This window comes from Tiliqua scincoides, chromosome 5 (genome assembly GCF_035046505.1).
Source record: "Tiliqua scincoides isolate rTilSci1 chromosome 5, rTilSci1.hap2, whole genome shotgun sequence".
Classification (NCBI taxonomy): Eukaryota; Metazoa; Chordata; class Lepidosauria; order Squamata; family Scincidae; genus Tiliqua; species Tiliqua scincoides.
Window position 1 is genome coordinate 143,323,230 of NC_089825.1, and position 21,004 is coordinate 143,344,233.

Below are 21,004 nucleotides of genomic sequence, written 5' to 3' on the forward strand. Positions count from 1 at the left end.
GGGATTTTGCACACTGGGGAAAAGGAATAGAACAAATTTTGTTCCTGGATTCTACCCAGGAAAGGCCAATTCACTCTTTTGGAAAAGAAAGAGGAGGAAAAAAAGGAGAGGATTGAGGTAGACTAAAATTCAGTTACTGTGTTAAGCTTGCGCTGGAAATGGTGGGATATTTGAGGACTGCAATTTCACGCTCCCTTGCTCATGTGTGCTCTTTCTCCCTGTGACTGTACCATGCCCCACTCAAATATTTGTCTTAAGTTTTTGCATGAAAATATTGACGCCAAAGCAAAAACTAATCTGAAAATGGGCAACTTGGGAGGCAGACAACTTATTTGAAAAAGAATTATTGATCATGTAGCACTTCTGCAGTCCCTTTTGATAGATGCCCTGAACTGGAGCTACTTTGCAACTGACTGTCTTCTTGCAGGGATACACCCGAATAGCATACTCATTCTGCAAAAGGGAGACATGAGCAAGAGATGTGCATGGTTGTACATGGAGGAAATATATATACAGCAGTGGGAATGCAGTCACTTCCAATATGCCAATAACACCAATATGCCAATCTGTAAGAATTAGCCCTGAATATAATAGGCTGCAGTAGACATGGTAAGGATTGCTGCGTTCTTGTCCATGCATCTAACAACCCTTGGTCGCCACCTACTGGTGTAATCTTAATTTTACAACCTATTGGGGTTTTTTTAGCAATGCAGAACAGTGACCAGTTGCTTAAGTCTTAACACAACTGCTAGCTTTAACTCATGCTTCTGGTAAGTGAATGGGGTTCACTTACCAGACCCTACCCCTCTGAGATTTGAAAGACACACGTACACAGTTGTATGGGTAGTTTCCAAGGCTTATTTGCCATGTGGTTTGAAGAGCTACCACTCCATAAACACCCATCCACAGCCTTATTAGATGTGCAAAGCTAGTTGTTTAGTTCATTTATTTCTAGGAGAAAACCTATCCTGCCATTCTAAAATTAAAAATAAAATGCAGTGAAGCAGGGGAAAGAACAAGCAAGAATAAAAAGTAGAAAAGAGAATCATGAATATGTATGTGAAAGCATTTGAGGCCCTGGGCTAGTAGCAGAGGGAAATGGAATTGGATAGTAATTTCTTTCTCTCTTTTCCACACAACAGGGATACCCATTTGGTGAACTAATCATCTCACTGGGCTTTTTCCTGGTGTTCTTTATTGAAAGCATCGTGCTTCAGTGCTGCCCCAGGGCTGTGCATTCCCATGGTGACCATGAAAGTCACGCCGATCACAAGAGTGGACCAGAATCCCACAGCTCTTTCCGGGCATTTGTGCTCTTTCTTTCGCTCTCCTTCCATTCCATCTTTGAGGGCTTGGCCATTGGAGTGCAGAAGGAGGAAGTGGCTGCCATTCAGCTTTGCTTAGCAGTGCTAATCCACAAGGCCATTGTGGTCTTCAGCTTGGCCATGAAGTTGGTGCAGAGTGGCACTGATGCCCGCTGGAGACTCCTGTATTTGGTGGTGTTTGCTCTGATGTCTCCTGCTGGCATTGGGGTGGGCAATGGGGTGTCGCTTTCCAATGGTAATGGGAGCAGCCTGGCTCACTACCCTCTTTCCTGGAGCTATCAGGATAATAAGCAGAACAGCGTTTGCTAACAGGGCCAGAGGCTGACAGACACAGTCATGTTTTCTATAGCATTTTCTACCACTCCATGAAAGCCAGTGTGAAATATGGAGAGACCTCATGCAAGGAACTTGGAGATCAGCAGGGGCCTGGATAATGGCAAAATGGGAATAAATGTCACTTAAGGAGTTTGAGTGTGGAAAAAAAAATGAATGAATTTGTTGGTTGTGTTGTCTGGCTTTGGCCAAAGCTGCCAGGGCAATTTACTTGGGCTGCACTGGGTGTGTTGTATCCCTAATTCACTCAGCAGAAAAAAGCAGCAGCCAGTGGGTACTGTAGTGCCAGACTGCATCAAAAAGGTGAATAACTGCACAATCAAAATGACTTTCATTAAAAGAATATCCAATTGAACTTGCTCATTTCTACTCTACTGTAGTAAGTTGAAAATAATTCAGCACAGGTCCAGTGTCATCACTTCCACTGACCTCAACTGTGGACCTGAGAGCCACTATTTTCCAACAAAGGAATTACAAATAAAAAAAAATTGAGAAACTGCTGAGTTTGAATTTGTCAGGCAATTTGACTGCGTTGGATTAGTTTGAAGAAAGGTGAAGCTTTTGTGTCTCATTTCATTGTGAAATAACTTACAGTCCAATCCTATCTACATTCCCACCCCACCACTCCAGCTGCACCACCAAAGCACCTATTGCATCCTGGGGGGGAGGGGAGGGATAATCCTGGAGGTCTCCTCTGTGTAAGGGAACATTTGTTCCCTTGCCTGGTAAGCCTCTGCTATCATTATGGGTCTACTCTGACTTGTTCCATCAATTTTGCTTGCTCAAGTCTGAGTGGACCTGGAAAAGTGGACTGAAGCCAGAAAGGGGGATAGGATTTCAGTGGTGCTATTGTAATCCACACTGCCCCTTTCCTGGTCTCAAAAAACAACCCCCCCGACTCTGTCTCCATGTTGTTCCTCCCACTCTCACCCCAGCCCACCCCCAGTGCCACTGTACTGGTGCCAGGGCTATTCGGGAGGCCACTAGCATGTAGCTGTGGTCACTTACTACTTGTGGCAGTGGCCTGGCTGTGCTGAATGGTGGATCGTGCTTTGTGTCTGCTGTAAAAAGCATGGTATACACCTAGAATGCAAATTCAGGCAGAGCAACTGGCCCATAGGATTGGACCATTAGTTCAGCCAAATTTCATGCATTTGATCTCATGGAAGAAGAATCATTCACTGCATGAGGGATCTGAAATCAGCCTCATCCTCCTGGAAGTGATCTTGGTGTGAATAAGGAGTAACCTTAATCTCCTTGACCTGTGGATCACCAGACACCCAGCCAACAATAAACACTAAGTCCTCAATATGTAGGGCTGTTCTCTCTCTCTCTCTCTCTCTCTCTCACACACACACACACACACACACACACACACACACACACACACACTCAGCTTCTTCAGTCTTGCAGACATTTGAAAAAGTTTCTCAATGTGATATCTGCATGGTAGTTATCTAAATCATTGCCTTTTGTTAGAGAAGTCCCAGGGATAATCTGAAGCCACCTTCAAAATTCATAACAAAAACAACTGACTCCACCTCAGGAGCTGAGGACAAAATGTGCTCCATCTGCGCTTCAGTTTTGGAAGAGCCAGCTATGCCCTGCAGCTCTTGAGGTATTCTCTGTAAACAGCAGATTATCTATTGCTCGACTGTGAAGACTTCAAGGGAGAAACTTTGCAGTGGTGGTTTGCTGAGCTCCTCTGGGGTCATTTGTCCACGTGATTGATGGTTGTGTTTGTATTCATAGGAAAGACTGAGGTTCATATATGCTCTTGTTCATATCATCAACATTGATGCTGCTTCTGCTGCAGCTGCCTCATGGGGTCAGCAACAACTGCCACTCCAGGTGGGGTTGGCAGAAGAACACCCATCAGTCTCCAGATGTTACTATTGCTGTCTTTGCCTCTCTTGCAATTGTTGACCATAAAGGTCTCTCTTTTAAAGAAACTCCAGATGTGCCTTCCCTGGAAGGAAAGTGTTGGGTTGCGTTTTTGATGTCAAGTAATTCTGATTAAAATCAGTTTTGTAAATATAGAAAAACTCCTTGGGATTTGGGACTGGTGGCAGTAGTGGGAGCAGTAGTGGTGGCATGGAGTGAGTTCAGGTTCACATGAGTCAAAAGACCCCTGCACCTAGAGAAGTGGAATGTCAAGATGAACACTAGGCTAGAACTCGTTTGATGTGCCATGCTAATTATCCTTGTACAGAGACTTTGTTTTCTAGGAAGAAATACAACATTTGGTTATGTGAGCTGCAAGAGTGCATTCACTAGTCACTCATACAAGTGACAAGAGCCTTTAGCCCAAGGCTTGGCTGCAGCAGTGCACAGGCCACCAGTACCAATATGCTATGTCCCCAGAATGGATTGAATAGGACCTACTCAGATTTATGTAAGCAGAAGAAGCTGGCATAGATCTAAGTAGGCCACCTGGGGACCATGGTGCTGCAGAGTAGGTACCTTTAAATGTTCTTAACTTACTTCTCCGCCATTTCCTGATCCCTGGTCAGCCCATAGTGTACAGCGGAAGCTGTGTCAACACCACTGCCCGTTCTGGGCTGACCTTGGATAGACTCAAGCACTAAGTTATCTCCTGATTTAAAGGTGGATGCAAAAGGTGAAAAATCATGAATCCGGTTTCCCTTCGGAAAACAAAATCCTCACACATGAAATTGAGCTTCCCCTAGTTGTCTAACATTCATCATGGAAGCCCTTGAGTAGCCCTCAGCCTTTTCCTAGCTGTTGTTGCTCTGCCTCAGCATAAAATCTGGGAGGCAGTTTTGTAAAAGCTTCCTTTCATTCCTTACCTCCCATCCAGCAGAAACCCATCAACCTCAGCATGGAGGCTGGTTGCGTTGCAGCTTCTGCCAACTGTGGGTTTCCCTGACCTTCCCTGCATGATACCACAGGCCAAACCCCTTGGAGCATTTGGCCAAAGCCGTCCTCCAGAGTGTGAGGATGAAACCATGAGCTCTCATCTAGACAAGTTGATGGTTTCTTAAAAACCAGAAGAGTTTATTAAAATGTAGAAGAAAATAGATAAGAACAGATGAAATTGGATACTTGATTAGAGAGACTTACTGTCCAATCCCATCCCCTGCTACGCTAAAAAATGGAGGTGCTCACTGCGTGCTATGACGGAGAGCTCAAGGCTTCTGGTGGTGAGGACATATGGTCACCAGCCATTCACACAGGTGGCCTGATTGCATGCAGTGTCACTGCTTCTGAAGTGCTGATGGAGATGGATTCTGGTGATGGAAGACTAGTTCTATCAACAGAAGGTTCCCATAGGATTGGGCCCTAAGGCTGCAATGTTAAACACCTTTACCTTGAAGTAAGTTCCATTGAACACATTGGGATTGATTTCTGAACAGAAAAGCAGACAGTGGCAAAGAAAATAAAACCTGCTTGTAATGAATAATCCCAACACTCTAAGGGGATCTTTTTTCTCTTTCTACCCTGGTGGAGTATCGAGGCATGAGCAAAGTACTCCTCCGTGGCAGAAGCACCTGTTCAACCACCCACACACTATGGGCAAATGAATGGAAACAGCCAGCAGGCAGGGTGACCAGAACCTTTCTGTCCTTTTGTTCAGAAGGGAATTAGCCCAAATGATTATATTTCTCACCCCTTTTTCTTCTTGGGCCATCATGAGACGTTACCAGGGCTTCCTTGCCTGTAACTAAAAACGTTGGGGACCTTAATGGTTGGCAACCTTCAGTCTCGAAAGACTATGGTATAAGCCTACAGCACCTGGTATTCCCAGGCGGTCTCCCATCCAAGTACTAACCAGGCCTGACTCTGCTTAGCTTCTGAAATCAGACGAGATCAGGCATGTGCAGGCTAACAGTTGCTCCTGTAACTGGGGAGAGTGAAGATTAGAGAGTTTATAATAGCAGAGCTGCATGTGGAACAAACCAGGTCACCTTCATTTTAAGCATAGGCAAGGGCTATGCTAAGAGCATGAAGCCTTCCATTCACCATACTGTGCATGAACCAGATCCTAAGACGACATGATCATTTCATTGCAGCATAATTTGGAAATACTTCCAGCATTTCTTTGCCATGATGTTTTCCAGGATCGAAATCAAGAAAATCACCAACCTCTTCCCCAACAAGACACTGGATTTTGTATTCATTGACAACTTTTACAATGCAAGGGGATCCTGTTCTGGAACTATGCAACTCCTTTTCACAAAATGGGGACATCCCCTTAATTACATCTGTAGCAAGGAAAAGAAGCTCATTGCCATCATTGGAGGTCTCATTCCTCAAAACTCAAAGCAGATGCCCCACATCTTAAATATCTTCAGGATCCCACAGGTATGTGTGTCCCATGATCTAGAGCAGCCATTTTTAACCACTGTGCCATGGCCCCAGGTGTGCTGCGGGAATTTGGGAGAGGGTCATTTATGAATAGGAGCATTAGGGGATACGAGCCTCTATTGACAGCACAGTGTGCCTTGTCAGTTGTCAAAAAGCTAATGGCCTGCCTTGACCATTTTAGTGCCTTGCCAGTGTGCCATGAGCTGAAAAAGGTTGAAAATCACTGATCTAGGGGGAGGTAAAGCCACTAGGGATGCTAGGAGAGCAGACCATCTGGGCCGCATTGAGTGGGGACAGAAGACTCTGCTCTGGGCACTCTGCTCTGCCAACCACAAAGCTTGGAATCACTTCAAGGTTGATTTGCTTCAATCGCTAGTTCGGTTTTTTAAAAAATCACTTTAAGGAAGGATAATTTGAACTGAAATTATCTATGTGGGTGAAATATTTCCTCCATTAAATTACCCTAAGGAGTTCTGAGGCATTTGGTGGGCCACTGTGAGATACAGGAAGCTGGACTAGATGGGCCTGGGGCCTGAGCCAGCGGGGCTGTTCTTATGTTCTCTGTGATGCTCCCCAAACGACATGCACAGCTGCATCAGTGCTGGAAAATTGGATATCCAAGTTGAGCCCTGAATGAGTTATTCTAAGTCTCTTGGTCTTTCTGCCCAAAACACTATACCCCAGAAAAATGAGACTTTCAAATTTTTCTTACAGGATCAAGTACAGAAAGCTCTATTATATAACCAGCCAGGTATTGACAGAAGACCTTTATATTGAGGAATAATGGGAGATGTTTGTCAGTTCTTATATGCTTACTGCCTTTCTCCTTAGCTCAATTATGGCTTCTTTGACTCTGCACTGAGTGACAGAACTCAGTTCCCTTCTCTCTACCAGATGGTCCCAAATGCAAGATCTCAGTACACGGGGATTGTTCGACTGATTAGACATTTCAAATGGAACTGGATTGGCCTCATCATCTCAGACAATGACACTGGAGAAACATTTCTGAGGACTCTCATTCCCAGGCTCCTCCAAAACAACATTTGTGTGGCTTTTACAGAAGTTCTTTCAGGACCAAAGACGTTGGTGAAAAACAACCAACTCTTTTTTGACCGCCTGGAAGGAATAAGATATACTCGATCTGCGTCCAAACCAACGTAATTGTTGTTCGTGGAGATTCACAATCTATGGAGGGTTTGTGAATGCTTCAAGATTCTAACCATAATGCAAAGCAAGACCCAACAGAGAAGGTTTGGATCATGACATCTCAGTGGGATTTTGCAACAGTGTTAAACTCACTTTTATTCACACCCAAATCTTTCAATGGTACCTTGTCATTCATACTCCACGCAAACCATGTGCCAGGATAGGAAGATTTCCTTTAGGCAATAAATCTACATCGGCCCATGCTTTCTTTCTTACATAATTTCTGGTCAGTTGCATTTATGTGTTCATTCCCCACGTTTAACTGGTATCTACCAAACACAAGGAACTGCACTGGAGAGGAGAAGTGAGTAGTCTCCCTAGTTCTATATTTGAAATGAAAATGTCTGGTGAGTGCTACAATATTTACAATGCTGCTCATGCTGTAGCACATGCTCTGCATTCCATGTTTTCATCAATATCCAAGCATAGATTAAAGGGAAATGGTGGCACATGGAACCTTTGGGATATTCAGCCATGGCAGGCAGGATTTTCCTTTAAGCCTCTACTCCATTGGTTCTCAACCTTGGTATCACAACCTCCTAGGGCAGTGGGAACCATCATTTTCCCTCTTAATGGGAGTGGTACGTCGGTGGTGACAGCACTTCCAAGTTCACCCTGCAGCCGCACTAACTAAGTAAAAAACTGTTTTTGGAACTCAGCCATCTATGATGGCGGCTGCAGACATCGCAAAACCCAGGATCACCACGCCACTGGCAGTAAGTCCCAAAACACCCTTTTTGACTTGGTGTGCGCAGAGGTGACGCAAACCCAGAAATGCCATCACCCACCATTGCTTGCCATCTCGTCAACCCCTTACTGCCCCTGCACGCACTTGGTGGTTCCCTTAGCTTTGGGCAAAAGTTAGGAACCACTAATGAACTATGGATGCTTATGGTCATCCCTGCCTTCCCATGGATGGGAAGGAAACATATTACTAACATATTACATATTATTATTATTACATATTTACTAAGGAAAAAGAATGTTGTTACCTGACAGATGAGCTTGAGTACCTTTGTCCATAGTATTGTGCAGAAACCCTTGTGATATGTCCATTTTCAAAAACAGAAATAATAATAATAATAATATACAGTATTTATATACCACCTTTCTTGGTATTCAAGACTTTATTCAAGGCGGTTTACATAGGCAGGCTTATTAAATCCATGCAGGGATTTTTACAAATTGAAAGAAGGTTCTTTCTTTCAAGAACCACTACATTCAAGGTGTTACACTCCGATCTGGTTTAACATTCTGGCCTCCATCCTCCCATGCTCCGAGCAGATGGAACAGCTCAGCTGCAGCTTGCCAGCTGCTTCAAGGTCGCACGGTGCCGGTGGCCTCGAACTGGCGACCTTGTGGATGTTAATCTTCAGGCAAATGGAGGCTCTACCCTCTAGACCAGACCTCCTGCCCAATTCATGTGACTTCTTTCAATATTCCTAGCTGTTCCTCCTTGGATGTAATTCTGAGATTCATTTCAAATTTCACCAGTTTGAGATTTTATGGTCAATCTAATTTCTCATTCCTCCCTTCTCCTCCAAAGTGCAGTCATCTGCTTTTGTTATCTTAAGCCATTTGCAAATTCTAACTGCTCAAAAAATGATAAATGATTATGTTGATGGTGAACTGGATCTTTAGGTAAATTTATTTTTTTATTGTGATTTCCTGCTTGTCCTGATGAACATGCAACACTCAGAGATCATCATGCCTTGAAGCAACAGGCTGATGGCCAAGATGGGAGAAATAGTCAAAGTGATACTGTGCTGGTCCTATCATGAGAGCTTTATTATAGCATTGTGGTGAACTGAATGAGCTAAGAATCTGGATTTGCCTGGTGAGATTCTCCATTTACGTAAGACATTCACTCTCTGCCTTAGCTGCAAGTGGGCAAACTAATAATTATTGAAACAACAGCACAATCCCATGCGTGTATATGCAAAAGTACCATTAAGCTCAATGTGATGTGCTCCCAGGGAAGTGTTTATAGGATATCAATATGTTCCATTGAATTCAGTGGGACTTATTTCTGAGTAGTCATTCACAGGGTTATGTGAGAGCAGCAGTTCACAAACATTTTGGTTTCTGGAACCCTTCAAGCTCTTAAAAGTGTCTCTGCATGTGTAGTGTCTCGGGTAGCCCCTGAGCACCTGTGCATTTACAGAGTGCTGCAGCACCAAATGCCTTGCAGACATTTGAAAAGGTTTCTCAATGCAATCATCTTCCTGGTAATTATCTAAATCATTGCTTTCTGTTAGAAAAGTCCCAGGGATAATCTGAGGCCACCTTCAAAATTCATAACAAAAACAGCTGACTCTACTCGGGAGCTGAGGATAAAATGTGATGTGATGATTGTGTTCATAGTGCCTCATGTATGGAAGTCATCAGAAATTGGTTGAATGCTGTGGCGCTGAGGTTCAGACATGCTGTTGTTCAGACGGACAAGAGTGCTGCTGCTACTGCTGCAGCTGCCTTATGGTGTCATCAACAACTGCTGCTCCAGGGGGGGTTGGCAGAAGAGCAGTTATCGGTCTCTGGACGTAACTATTGGTGTCTTTTCTCCTCTCGTAATTGTTGAGCAGAAAGATCTCTCTTTTACAGAAACTCCAGATGTGTCTTCCCTGGAAGGAAAGTAAGTTGGGTTGCGGTTTGGATTTAAATTCAGTGTTGGAAATATAGAAAAATTACTCGGGATTACATACTTTGGGACTGGTGGCAATAGGGGCAGTAGTGGTGGCATGAAGTTCAAGTTCACATATGCAAAAAGACCCCCGCAACTAGAGAAATGGAAGGTCAAGATGAACACCAAATAAATATTGTTATTGTTATTGTTGTTATTGTTGATATTAACACTAGGCTAGAACTCTTTCGATGTGCCCTGCTCATTATCCTTGTGCAGAGAAGTTTTTTTTGCAGGAAGGAACAGAACATTTGGTTATGTGAGCTGCAGCCGGAGCTCTAAAGTGGTTTTGCTAGTGGGTGTGCCTTTAAAGACACGTGGAACAGGAACACACATGGAGGAAAGCTAATATGTCTGCAGGTTTGAGTGTGGTGGTCAGTGGCACAACTTTGTGGAATGACACACAAGAAAAATGGGACAGAATGCTGACTGTGTAACAATACATCACTTTTATTGTGGGGAAAATAATGCAATAACAAAAATGTGCAGTCAACATAAAAAGCAATACAGTGTATTGGATATTTTCAACCTTTTTCAGCTCATGGCACAGTGTCAGGGGTGTAAAATTGTAAAGACTCACCATGGGTTCTTGGACAAGGCACACCCAGCTGCCAGTCAGAGTGCCCACATCACCCAATGACCTAATAAATGACACTCCTCAAATGTCCACGGCACACATGCAGACCATGCGTGGCACACCAATGTGCCACTCTCACGGGTTGAAAATCGCTGCAGTGTATTCACTACTCACTCATACAATTTGGCATAGTCATAAGCAGTTGCTAGGGCCGCAATCCTATAAACACTTACCACATGTTCATATCATATGTTGATTGCTTGGGACTGCCTCCCCCTTAAATGATTCCAACCTAGATAAGAGTCCTGGACTCAGACATGTCAAGGAGAACATAATGGAGGTGCTAATTGTGTCATCAACTTGTCTGCAGATGTGACAAGAAGCTAGAGGGGGCTTAGTGTGTCACTGGCCAGGCTTGCCAAAGGTGATCTATCTGCATCTGCTACAGGAGTTTGAAGACTTGCAGGAATCATGGGGCTAATTTGCCAAGACTACTGGCACAGTGTTATCTGGGAGCAAAGAGCATGAAGCATTCCCATTCACCATATTGAATATGAACCAGAGTTAAGACTACTTGATTGTCTCATTTCAGAATAATTCCAAAGTACTTCCATCGTCTCTTTGCCATGACGTTTGCCTCATTCGAAATCGAGAAAGATGTCAACCTCTTGAGAAACAAGACATTGAATTTTTTATGGATTGAAAATGCTAATAATGCCAGGGGGTCCTGTTCTGGAACTATGCGTCTCCTTTTCACAGGTCAGGGGCATCCCCTTAATTACGTCTGCAGCAAGGAAAAGGAGCTCATTGTCGTCATTGGGGGGCTCATTCCTCAGAACTCAAAGTTGATGCCCCACATCTTAAATATCTACAGGATCCCACAGGTATGTGTGTTCCCTAATCTAGAGAGAGGTACAGCCACTAGGATTGCTAGGAGAGCAGACAATCAGGGCTACAACAAGTGAAGACAGAAGACTCTTCTCTGTCCATTTAGCACATAGTTGGAATCGAATGTTAATCAAGTTTTGTGTGAAAATGTCAAAACCTGATTAAGTTCTTAAAAAAACACTTTAAGGAGGGAATAATTTGTAATGAATTAGCAGCAAATCTATGTGGGCAAAATATTTTCTCCAGTACCTTCCCTCGAGGAGGCCTCCATGAATGACCCACACTGCAGGATGCACTGCATAGCACAATGACAGCTGAATTAAAGCTGGAATGTTGGACAGGATTGGGTCCTGAGAACCCAAGCCTATGCCTGTCTACTCAGAAGTAAGTCCCAGGATAGTAAATGGAGCTTACTCCCAGGAAAATGTGGACAGAATTGGAGCTTGCATGAATTATCATAAGCCTCTTGGTCATCCTGCCCAAAACACTACACCCCAGAAAACAGAGACTTCCAATTTTTTCTTACAGGATCAAGTACAAAAAACTCTACTATATAACCTGCCAGGCATTTGAGAGAGGACCTTTTTATTTAGCAATCATCAGATGTTTGTCTGCCCTAAAAAGCTCCTTGTCTTTCCCCTTAGCTCAATTATGACTTCTTTGACTCTGCACTGAGTGACAGAACTCAGTTCCCTTCTCTCTACCAGATGGTCCCAAATGCAAGATCTCAGTACACTGGGATTGTTCGACTGATTAGACATTTCAAATGGAACTGGATTGGCCTCCTCGTTTCAGACAATGACACTGGAGAAACATTTCTGAGGACTTTCATTCCCAGGTTCCTCCAGAACAACATTTGTGTGGCTTTTACGAAGGCTATCCCAGAAGCAAAGACATACATGGATGAAAGCACATCCTTTTATAAACATCTATTTGGGATTGGATCTACTCTCTCTGCATCCAAAAGCAACGTGACTGTTGTTCATGGAGATTCACGATGTATGGAAAGTTTGCGATTGCTTCTAGTATTCTATGAAACTGGAAAGCAAGAACCAACAGAGAATGTTTGGATCATGACAACTCAGTGGGATTTTGCAACTGTATTAAACCCGCTTTTCTTCACACCCAAATCCTTCAATGGTACCTTGTCGTTTGCACTGCACACAAAGGATGTGCCAAGATATGAAAACTTCCTTAAAGCAATAAATCCGTATCGGTCTGTGTTTGCTTTCTCGTATAATTTCTGGTCAGCTGTATTTCGGTGCTCATTCCCCACATTTAACTTGTATGTACCAAACACAAGGATCTGCACTGGGGAGGAGAAGCTGAGAAGTCTCCCTAGTTCCATATTTGAAATGAAAATGTCCGGTGAGAGCTACAATATCTACAATGCTGCTCATGCCGTAGCACATGCTCTCCATTCCATGTACTCTTCAATATTCAAGCAGAGATCAAAGGGAACTGGAGGCACATGGGCTGTTCAGCCATGGCAGGTAGGATTTTCCTGTAAGCCTCTACTGTGTATGGTCATGGATGGACTTGGATCCACTCTTGCAATGCTGCTAATTGTTCCAAGAGGAAATGAGGTGTGATAAAACATCATTGAACCAATAAGTGTTAGTCTCAGTCAGCTCTAATTTCCATGGATCAGAACTCACACTAGCACTCCTATTCTTTTGTGTGTGTCATCAAGTTTGCCACTTGTTCTTTTTTGTTTACTGATTTGTTGGGTGACCTGGAATGTTGTATAGTAAAATAAATAAATAAATAAAATTAATGGGGGTGACACTAACTCTAGTCATGTCACTAGTGGGACGTTTGGGTTGTGTTAGTCACTGGCTGAGTTGAAGTTAGTTTGTCACTTTTAAGTTAGTCACTCTTAAAGTGGACCCCAGAAGCTGGTGGGGACAGGATCACAAAGAGTGGGGCATGTGGGGGAGGGGATACCATTGGGGATGGAAAGTTTCTTATCTTGGAAGGACAGAGATGAGTAAAGGAGCAATAGACTGAAAGATTCCTATTGGGGGTTCTTAAATGAATTGTGAATTCTGGTGGAAATGGGGACTGGGAATAAGAGGAGGTGGTGAGAATAACTCTGAGAAAGTTTTACTATGTAAAGTTTATATTAATCATAGATAAAAAAGTGATCTCGTGGGTTTTGCTTGCATGCAAGGTCTTTCAGGTCACACAGAATTCCTGCAGCTTGTTGACTAGGAGGAGGGGTTGCAAGTTAATGTAGGGCATTGGGAACTTTGTTGTTGGTGACTGCCTTAGATGACTTTAAAAGTGGGTTCCAAACATTAATGGTGGACTTAGGGTCTATCCGTGGTTATTAATCATTCAGGCTACATTGAAACCCCAGGTGCAGGGGCAGGATATCACAGAGTACTAGGTGAAGAGACTTTCACCCCCTGCTTATGGGGAAATGTTCAATGCCTTTATTTTCTGCCCTTGATGATTATTCATTTCATGTCATGACTCCTACTGAAAATAATTTTGTCGTATAGAGGGGGCAGTGTCAAAAATGTATGGGCCCCGGATGTCCAATGACCTAGCCATGCATCTGCATGTATAATCACAGTCTCTGCATTGCCAGAAGGCCAAGGTGGCTGATTCTAGTGATATCAAAAGAACTCCTGCTCCACAATTGAACCCAGTGTTTTGTTTTTCTTGTCCTCCAATCAGCTTCACCACTTTCTGAGAAACGTTCGCTTCAACAATAACGCAGGTGAAGAAATATTCTTTGAAAATGGGGAACTGGCAACAGGTTTTGATATCGTCAACACAGTCACGTTCCTCAATCACTCTTTCCGTAGAGTCAGGGTAGGAAAGATGGACCCCTGGGCTCCTGAAGGAGAAGAGTTTGCTGTTACTGGAAGCACCATTGTGTGGAATCACAAGTTTGATCAGGTGGGAAGGATCTGAATGCATTTTCTGAGCTATAATTCCATAGCTGTAGAAGAACCCAGAAGTACTCTTCAGCAGATGCCTGGGAATGCATATTCCTGTACATGATGCACTTACTCTGAAGCAAGCCCTATGGCATTCACTGGGATTTACTCTGGATCTGCCAACCTTCTGTGATAATCATAACAGTGATGCAAGAGTAACACCTACAAATGTGGCTGACTTGATATGATATTTGTGCTTGTAGACTAGGATGAAAAACATGGATAAACTCTCATATGTTATCCATGCTCTTTTGTCCCCTTGTTTGTCCATCTCTTCCTATGAATTTTCAGGCTGAATTGATTATGGTGTTGAGAAGAGGTGGTATGTAAAGGAACTCAAGGAAAACATCTGGAGACTGAAGGATTCTATATATAGAACAATATTGTAAAGATCCTCATTGGAACTAACTAGGACAGCCCACCTATGTAAACCGTCTTGAGTAATAGCTGATGAGAAAGGCGTTATAGAAATACAGGTGTGCGACACTTAATGACAGGGATATGTTCCCTGATCCCTGTTATGCGATTAGGTCATTCAGTGAACATTCAGTCCAATCTATTGCCTTTGTTGTGGAAACAGACACCCCCTGCCAGACATTAGCTGGCTGCACAGGCTACTGGAGACAGATGGCCTCTTCTTTGCATTAAGAGCCTCTCTGTTTTGTAGACAGACACTCTGCTGCAGGCTATGGGAGATGCGATTGCCCCCTTACGAGCACCTTCATTGTGCTTTGACCATCGTCATATATGCGATCAGTCATGAAGTGAAGTGTTGTTAAGCGACGCACGCCTGTATTGAAGTAAATTGATACCTACAAGAGGTCAGAGGAGCTCATGAGCTGTGTGTCATAACTGTATTCTCGTGGACAACAAACAAAAACAAACATCACAGCAAAGAGAAAACAGTTGATTTCCATGCTAACCCTTTCTCCTTTGGGGTTTATTGAAGATGCCGCCCCGATCGACATGTACTGAGAGCTGCCATCCTGGACAGACAAAGGTGGTACGCCAGGGGGAGCAGATCTGTTGCTATGACTGTGCTCAGTGCTCTGAAGGGAGGATTTCCAGCCAGCTGGGTAAGTGAAGAAGGTGATGCTCCATCCAATCGGTGTTCCGGAAGTTTGTGGAAATGAGCAGCTGAAAGGTCTTCCAGCTTAATCTTTTCTTTCCCAGCACTCAGAGGAACTGTGGCATCCAGGAACTTTTGTCCCCTTCCCCCGAGGAATGTCTCAGTTCCCGCGATGGGGATTCTCATGTTTGCACCAGCTATTTTGCTGGCACAGCTGTGAGAACCTTCAAGTCAAGCTTTTAGGTTGGACACAGAGGATAGGATCTTGCAGAGGAGGCCTCTGCCACTCCCACACCCCTTCCACCCCATCTCTTCCCCCATTCCACCATTCCCCCGCTCAGAATGCCATCCCAAAACTGAAAGGCCATACCACTGCCTGGTGGTCCCACTTATCTCCACGCAGTCACATGGCATTCTTCATCCGGCACTACCTTCTCCAAGGGTGCCGTAAATGTGCTTTATGAAATGTTTACAACACCCAGAGCCAGCACTGGAGCTCAGCACCAGTGCTATGAACCTTTAGCATTGGTCACTTAGGGCCCAATCCTCAATTCATAATACTGATGCAGTCAGTAAAGCAACAGTTCAGCAGAACATATGGCCCAGTCCTATGGGACTGTTATGACAGTGGGGCAGGTATCTCCTGTTGTCAAAGGCCCAGTGATGGTGTGAAGTTGGTGTCACCACTGGGCCAAATCAAGCATCTTCTTCAAAGCAGCTGCAGATCCGGAACCACATTGCTGGAGATGCCGGTAAGTCAGAAGTGAGGCATGTTGTGGATGAGGAGAGATCAGGCCAGGGGAGAGAGGAGGTGGATCCTGGTGGCAGCAACATGCACGAGGCTCTAATCCTTGAACCTTGCCTCGGAACACTCCCTGACTCTCCTCGGAAGCGCATCAGCAAAATGGAGGAGGAGACCTACAGGTGACTGGGCAGCCTATACGCAGCTCTGCTGGCCGGCTGTTTGCCCCCCATGACAGCACACACTTCCTAGGGACAGCACAGCTGACATTTGGGTAAAGCCTGATGCCAGTTTTACTGAGGGTTGACATTCAAAGGGTACCTGGATGTGTTACATACATGGATGGATGCAAAGAGACATTGGAGTGAGTGATTTTTTTGTATGTATTAATTAGCACACTTCATCCTATGATTGACTGCACTGTTGCCAGACAGGCTCAGGTGACGCAAGTACACTTTGAACTGTTGAATCCCTGCATGTTTCTTTTAGATGCAGATCACTGCAGTGACTGCCCAGAGGACCAGCATCCAAGCAGGAACCAGGATCACTGTATCCCCAAAGTCATAACCTTTTTGTCCTATGAAGAGCCCTTGGGAATCGTTCTGGCTTCTTCTGCTCTGCTGCTCTCCACCATCACACTTGTGCTCGTGTGGAGCTTCATTCAGCACAGGAACACCCCCATTGTCAAAGCCAACAACTGGAACATCACCTGTGCCCTGCTGTTCTCCCTGCTGTGTTGCTTCCTCTGCACATTTGTGTTCTTTGGCCAGCCCAGAAAGGTATCCTGCATTCTCCGGCAGACCTTGTTTGCTGTCACCTTCACTGGGGCTGTTTCTTCAGTGTTGGCCAAAACCCTCACTGTGGTCCTGGCCTTCATGGCCACTAGACCAGCCAACAGGATGAGAAAATGGTTAGGGAAGAGATTGGCCATTTCCGTCATCGTGGCGTGTTGTCTGATTCAAACTGGCCTCTGTGCAGCCTGGCTGGCAGTGTCTCCCCCCTTCCCAGAGCTTGACGCGCACTCCCTGACAGGTCAGATCATAGTGCAGTGCAACGAAGGCTCAGCCTTCATGTTCTCCATTGTTCTGGGCTACTTGGGATTTCTGGCCCTTGTCAGTTTTGTGGTGGCTTTTTTGGCCAGAAGACTGCCTGATACTTTCAATGAGGCCAAGCTGATCACCTTCAGCATGTTAGTCTTTTGCAGTGTTTGGGTGTCCTTTGTGCCAGCCTACCTGAGCACCAAGGGGAAATACATGGTGGCCGTGGAGGTCTTCTCCATCTTGGTCTCTAGTGCTGGATTGTTGGGTTTCATCTTTCTCCCCAAATTCTACATTATTGTGTTGAGGCCCCAGCTAAACACCAAGGAGAACTTAGTAAGGAAGAAGAATTTTGTTTCCTGACTGAATTGCTTGAGTACCTTTGTCCGTAGCATTGTGCATGAACCCCTTGAGATATGTCCATTGTTTTATAGAAACTCATGTGACTTCTTTCTCTATTCCCAACTGCTCCTCTTGGACATAATCCTGAGATTCATTTCAACTTTCACCAATCTGACATTTCAGGGTCCATCTAATTTCTCGTTCCTCCCTTCTCCTCCAAAGTGCAATCATCTACTTTAGTTAGCCTAAGCTGTTTGCTCGAGAAATAATAAATGGTTATGAGGATGGTGAACTGCATCTTTATATTGATTGATTGATTGATTGATAGCCTTCATGCTCTCCAGCACTAAGGAGAAATACATGGTTGCCGTGGAGGTCTCCATCTTGGTCTTTTGTTCTGGATTGTTGGGTTTCATCTTTCTCCCCAAATTCTGCATTATTGTGTTGAAATCTGAGCTGAACACCAGGCAGCAGATTGTAAGGAAAAATAAATTTGGTACCTGACTGGCCTTCTGTTTTCTTTTCATACTTCTCCTCCCATTCAAGTTTGTGCCTTGCAGTTTTTTGCAATATAAACTTGTATTATATTTGTATTGCATTTAGCAGTTTGAAACCAGTGAGAATATATAATAAATGAGGGTGAATTCACTCATTTTCCTCCCAGATGCAGTAAAATGTGTTCTCTGTTGATCCCTTCGGGAGATGAGACTTAGATATGCTTCCGTCAAGCACCTGACACTGACACTGTCAAGCACCTGACCTGACAATAGAGAAAGAGATTTCTGACCAGTAATGCAGGACGCTGAGGTGGTGCAACATTTGTGCTATCACAATTTCACTTATGGAAGTGGATAGCTAAATGGCACCCATTGAGGACCAGGGATGAGCGATCATGGGCCCTCAGGTCACTAACGAAGGTGTCTTGATGAGCTCACTCCACAAAAATTCTCACAGGATTCTAGGGGAAGAACAGAACTAGAATTTGGCTCATAGGAAACTGGATGTATTTTCTGTGACACTGAGCTCCATGTGACAATGGTTCATTCCTTCCCAGGCTGAAATGTGATGTTTTAGTTGACCAAGAGCCTCAAAATCTCAATGAGTCATGGATAGCTCCTTTCCACCTGCTTTCTACACCAGTATGACATATCTATCAACACTCCCCCCCCCCCAAAGTTATCTTCAATACTCAGCTTATTCTGAATCCACTGAATTCCCCATGGGGGGGGGGAACAGACACACAACCATTGGCTAGGAATCAGACAAACGTGTTTTCTTTACCCTTGCAGATAGTCAAAGAAGTTATGGTCAGCAATGACCTGTCCTGTAATTATAATAATCCCTGCCTTCAGCTCCTGAAAGCACCAAGGGCAGACAGCAGCCACTTAAGGATCTCGTAACTAAAACCCTTGAATTCTCCTTGGGAGCTGGTGATCTGCTTCAATCCCTTTATAAAGCCTCTCTTCAAAACAGTGTGCATCAGGTAGTTTTAGGAGACTAAGGCTGCAATCCTGACAACACTTTCCTGAGAGTATGCCCCATTGAACAAAATAGAACTTACTTCTGAGTAGACCTGGTTAGGATTGTGCCCTAACTGAAGATAACCTTCCTCAGTGGATCTTTGAGAGTCAGACATGGTGTGAAGGCCCTGTTTCCCTCACCCCTTTGGCTGTCAATGTTGATTCCGTAGTTTTGTGTTTTTGTTTGCAAAGGCCGATGGTTGTGTGGCCCCAGCACTGCAAGTGTCCCTGTCACCTTGAGAGTCTTTGAGCGCAATTGAGACTGAGACCAAGGCATGCTCCTCTTCAGGCTGTTCTCGTTGCTGCTGCTGCTGCTTTTGCTTCTGCCTCATGTTGTCAGCAAGAACTCTAAATCCAGTTGGGGTCTGCTGCCCGACATTCAATGCAGCCTCCGAGATTCTTCTTCCAATGATCTTGTCATTGGCGAATTTGTCCCCCTCCATGTTGCTGAACTGAAGGAGGTTTATTTCAGCAAAACTCCGGATGTGTCTTCACTGGAGGCTTAGTAAGTAGCTCTCCTCTGCTTGAAAGATGTACCAAGGGCCACATTGGCAGTCTGGTTCTCCTGCTTCCCATGAACGGTTGTGTGGTCATAGCGCTGTGAGCATCCATGTCACCAGGAATGCCTTTGAGTGCAGTTTGGATGGTGGCCTCCTTTTCTCAGCCCCATCCATGCAGCTGTGTGTGTTCATTTTAATTCTCATAGTTGCCCTGATAAGTAGCCTGGAGTCCCTGTGATTTCTCTGAGGTGATGGGGAGAGTTTTGTAACTAATCATAGATTTGAGTCTGGACTACTGGTATCCAAACACAACCCTGTAGTATCTGCTTCATGCTGGATTCCCACAGTTTTTCTCCTTTGAGTGAGAGGCAGAAACATCCCCAATTATTGAGTTGAACTGATAATCTGCACTTCATTAAAATCAAGGCACAGTTTCCAATGTGGTAGTGAAACTGTGTCTGGTCAGTTCCAGTGCAGACTGGAGGTTGGGACTGCATGATATATTCCTGAGATGTTCAAGAGAGTCACACCACATATTGAAATCCGTATTGACGTCCTATTAGACCTGATCATCACTGAGGTTAAATACTCTTCTCCTGACAGGGACGTTTCTGATCATTTTCTTTCCCCATTGATTTCTGTAGTAAAGAAAAGGTGTAGAAGGGAGGGGGGGGGGGAATTCTAAAAATAATTTAGATAATGATAAAGTATGAGAGATAATAATAGAAAGAAAACTAGAATTTCAAGGAGAATTTCAAGGAAACTCGTAGAAAGAAAACTAGAATTTCAAGGAGAACACCAGTCTAGAACCCTTGTCCTTCATATACTAGCTTTCTGCATGCGTGGATTTTATTTTTGTACAGAGGAGCATATGAAGTGGCACAGCCAGGCACAGAATTATTTCTGTACTGAGAACTACATCTGGTCTAAGAGGCAGGAAGGCAGTGAGGATCTGTCAGACTGCTGTCAGAACAAAAACCACCAACAACCAACAACACACCACATAGGTTGGCATCTTGATTGTGTGTGTTTATTGATTTAATCACCTGTTCCTTAATTGTAAAATTTACTGATTTGTTTGGACTCTGGGCAGATTACAGCAGTGACCAACAAATGTACCTGATCAACTGCATCCCTCAAAAGGTTCAAAATCTGATTTAGGAAATGGAAAAGATGTGGGGAAACAGCGGCAGACCAAAGTAATATAGAAACCATCTTTTCACAATGACAGGGTATTTATGAAGGTTTTGCGCTAGTGCTGCATCTACACAGTGACTAGCATGCCAGTGACACAGGGGTGTGCAGTGGTGGGGAGGCAGATGAGACAGAACCTCCCCACTGGAGTTCTTTGAGAAGCTCCGCCGCCATGTGAGGTGCCAAGTACCCACAACCGACGCACTCTGTACATGGGTTGTGGGTGTTCGGGTGCCTCTTATGGCATCAACACTTTTTGAAGAACTCCGTTAGGGAGGCTCTGCCTCACCTGCCTCCCCACCCACTTCATG

The 21,004-nt window shown here is 44.4% G+C and overlaps 2 protein-coding genes across 2 annotated transcripts in view; both read left to right on the forward strand.

Annotated features, from left to right (window-relative positions):
• Positions 1-21,004, forward strand: part of LOC136654040 (zinc transporter ZIP2-like) — a 41,960-nt gene that overhangs the window by 11,396 nt on the left and 9,560 nt on the right. The gene's annotated exons all lie outside the window — the stretch shown is intronic.
• LOC136651207 (vomeronasal type-2 receptor 26-like) lies at positions 762-17,482 on the forward strand (the record flags this gene model as incomplete). Its single annotated transcript, XM_066627396.1, has 5 exons — positions 762-770; positions 1,143-1,560; positions 14,067-14,248; positions 15,239-15,365; positions 16,590-17,482. Coding segments are annotated over exons 1-5 (1,629 nt in total), but the record flags the coding sequence as incomplete, so codon positions are not given.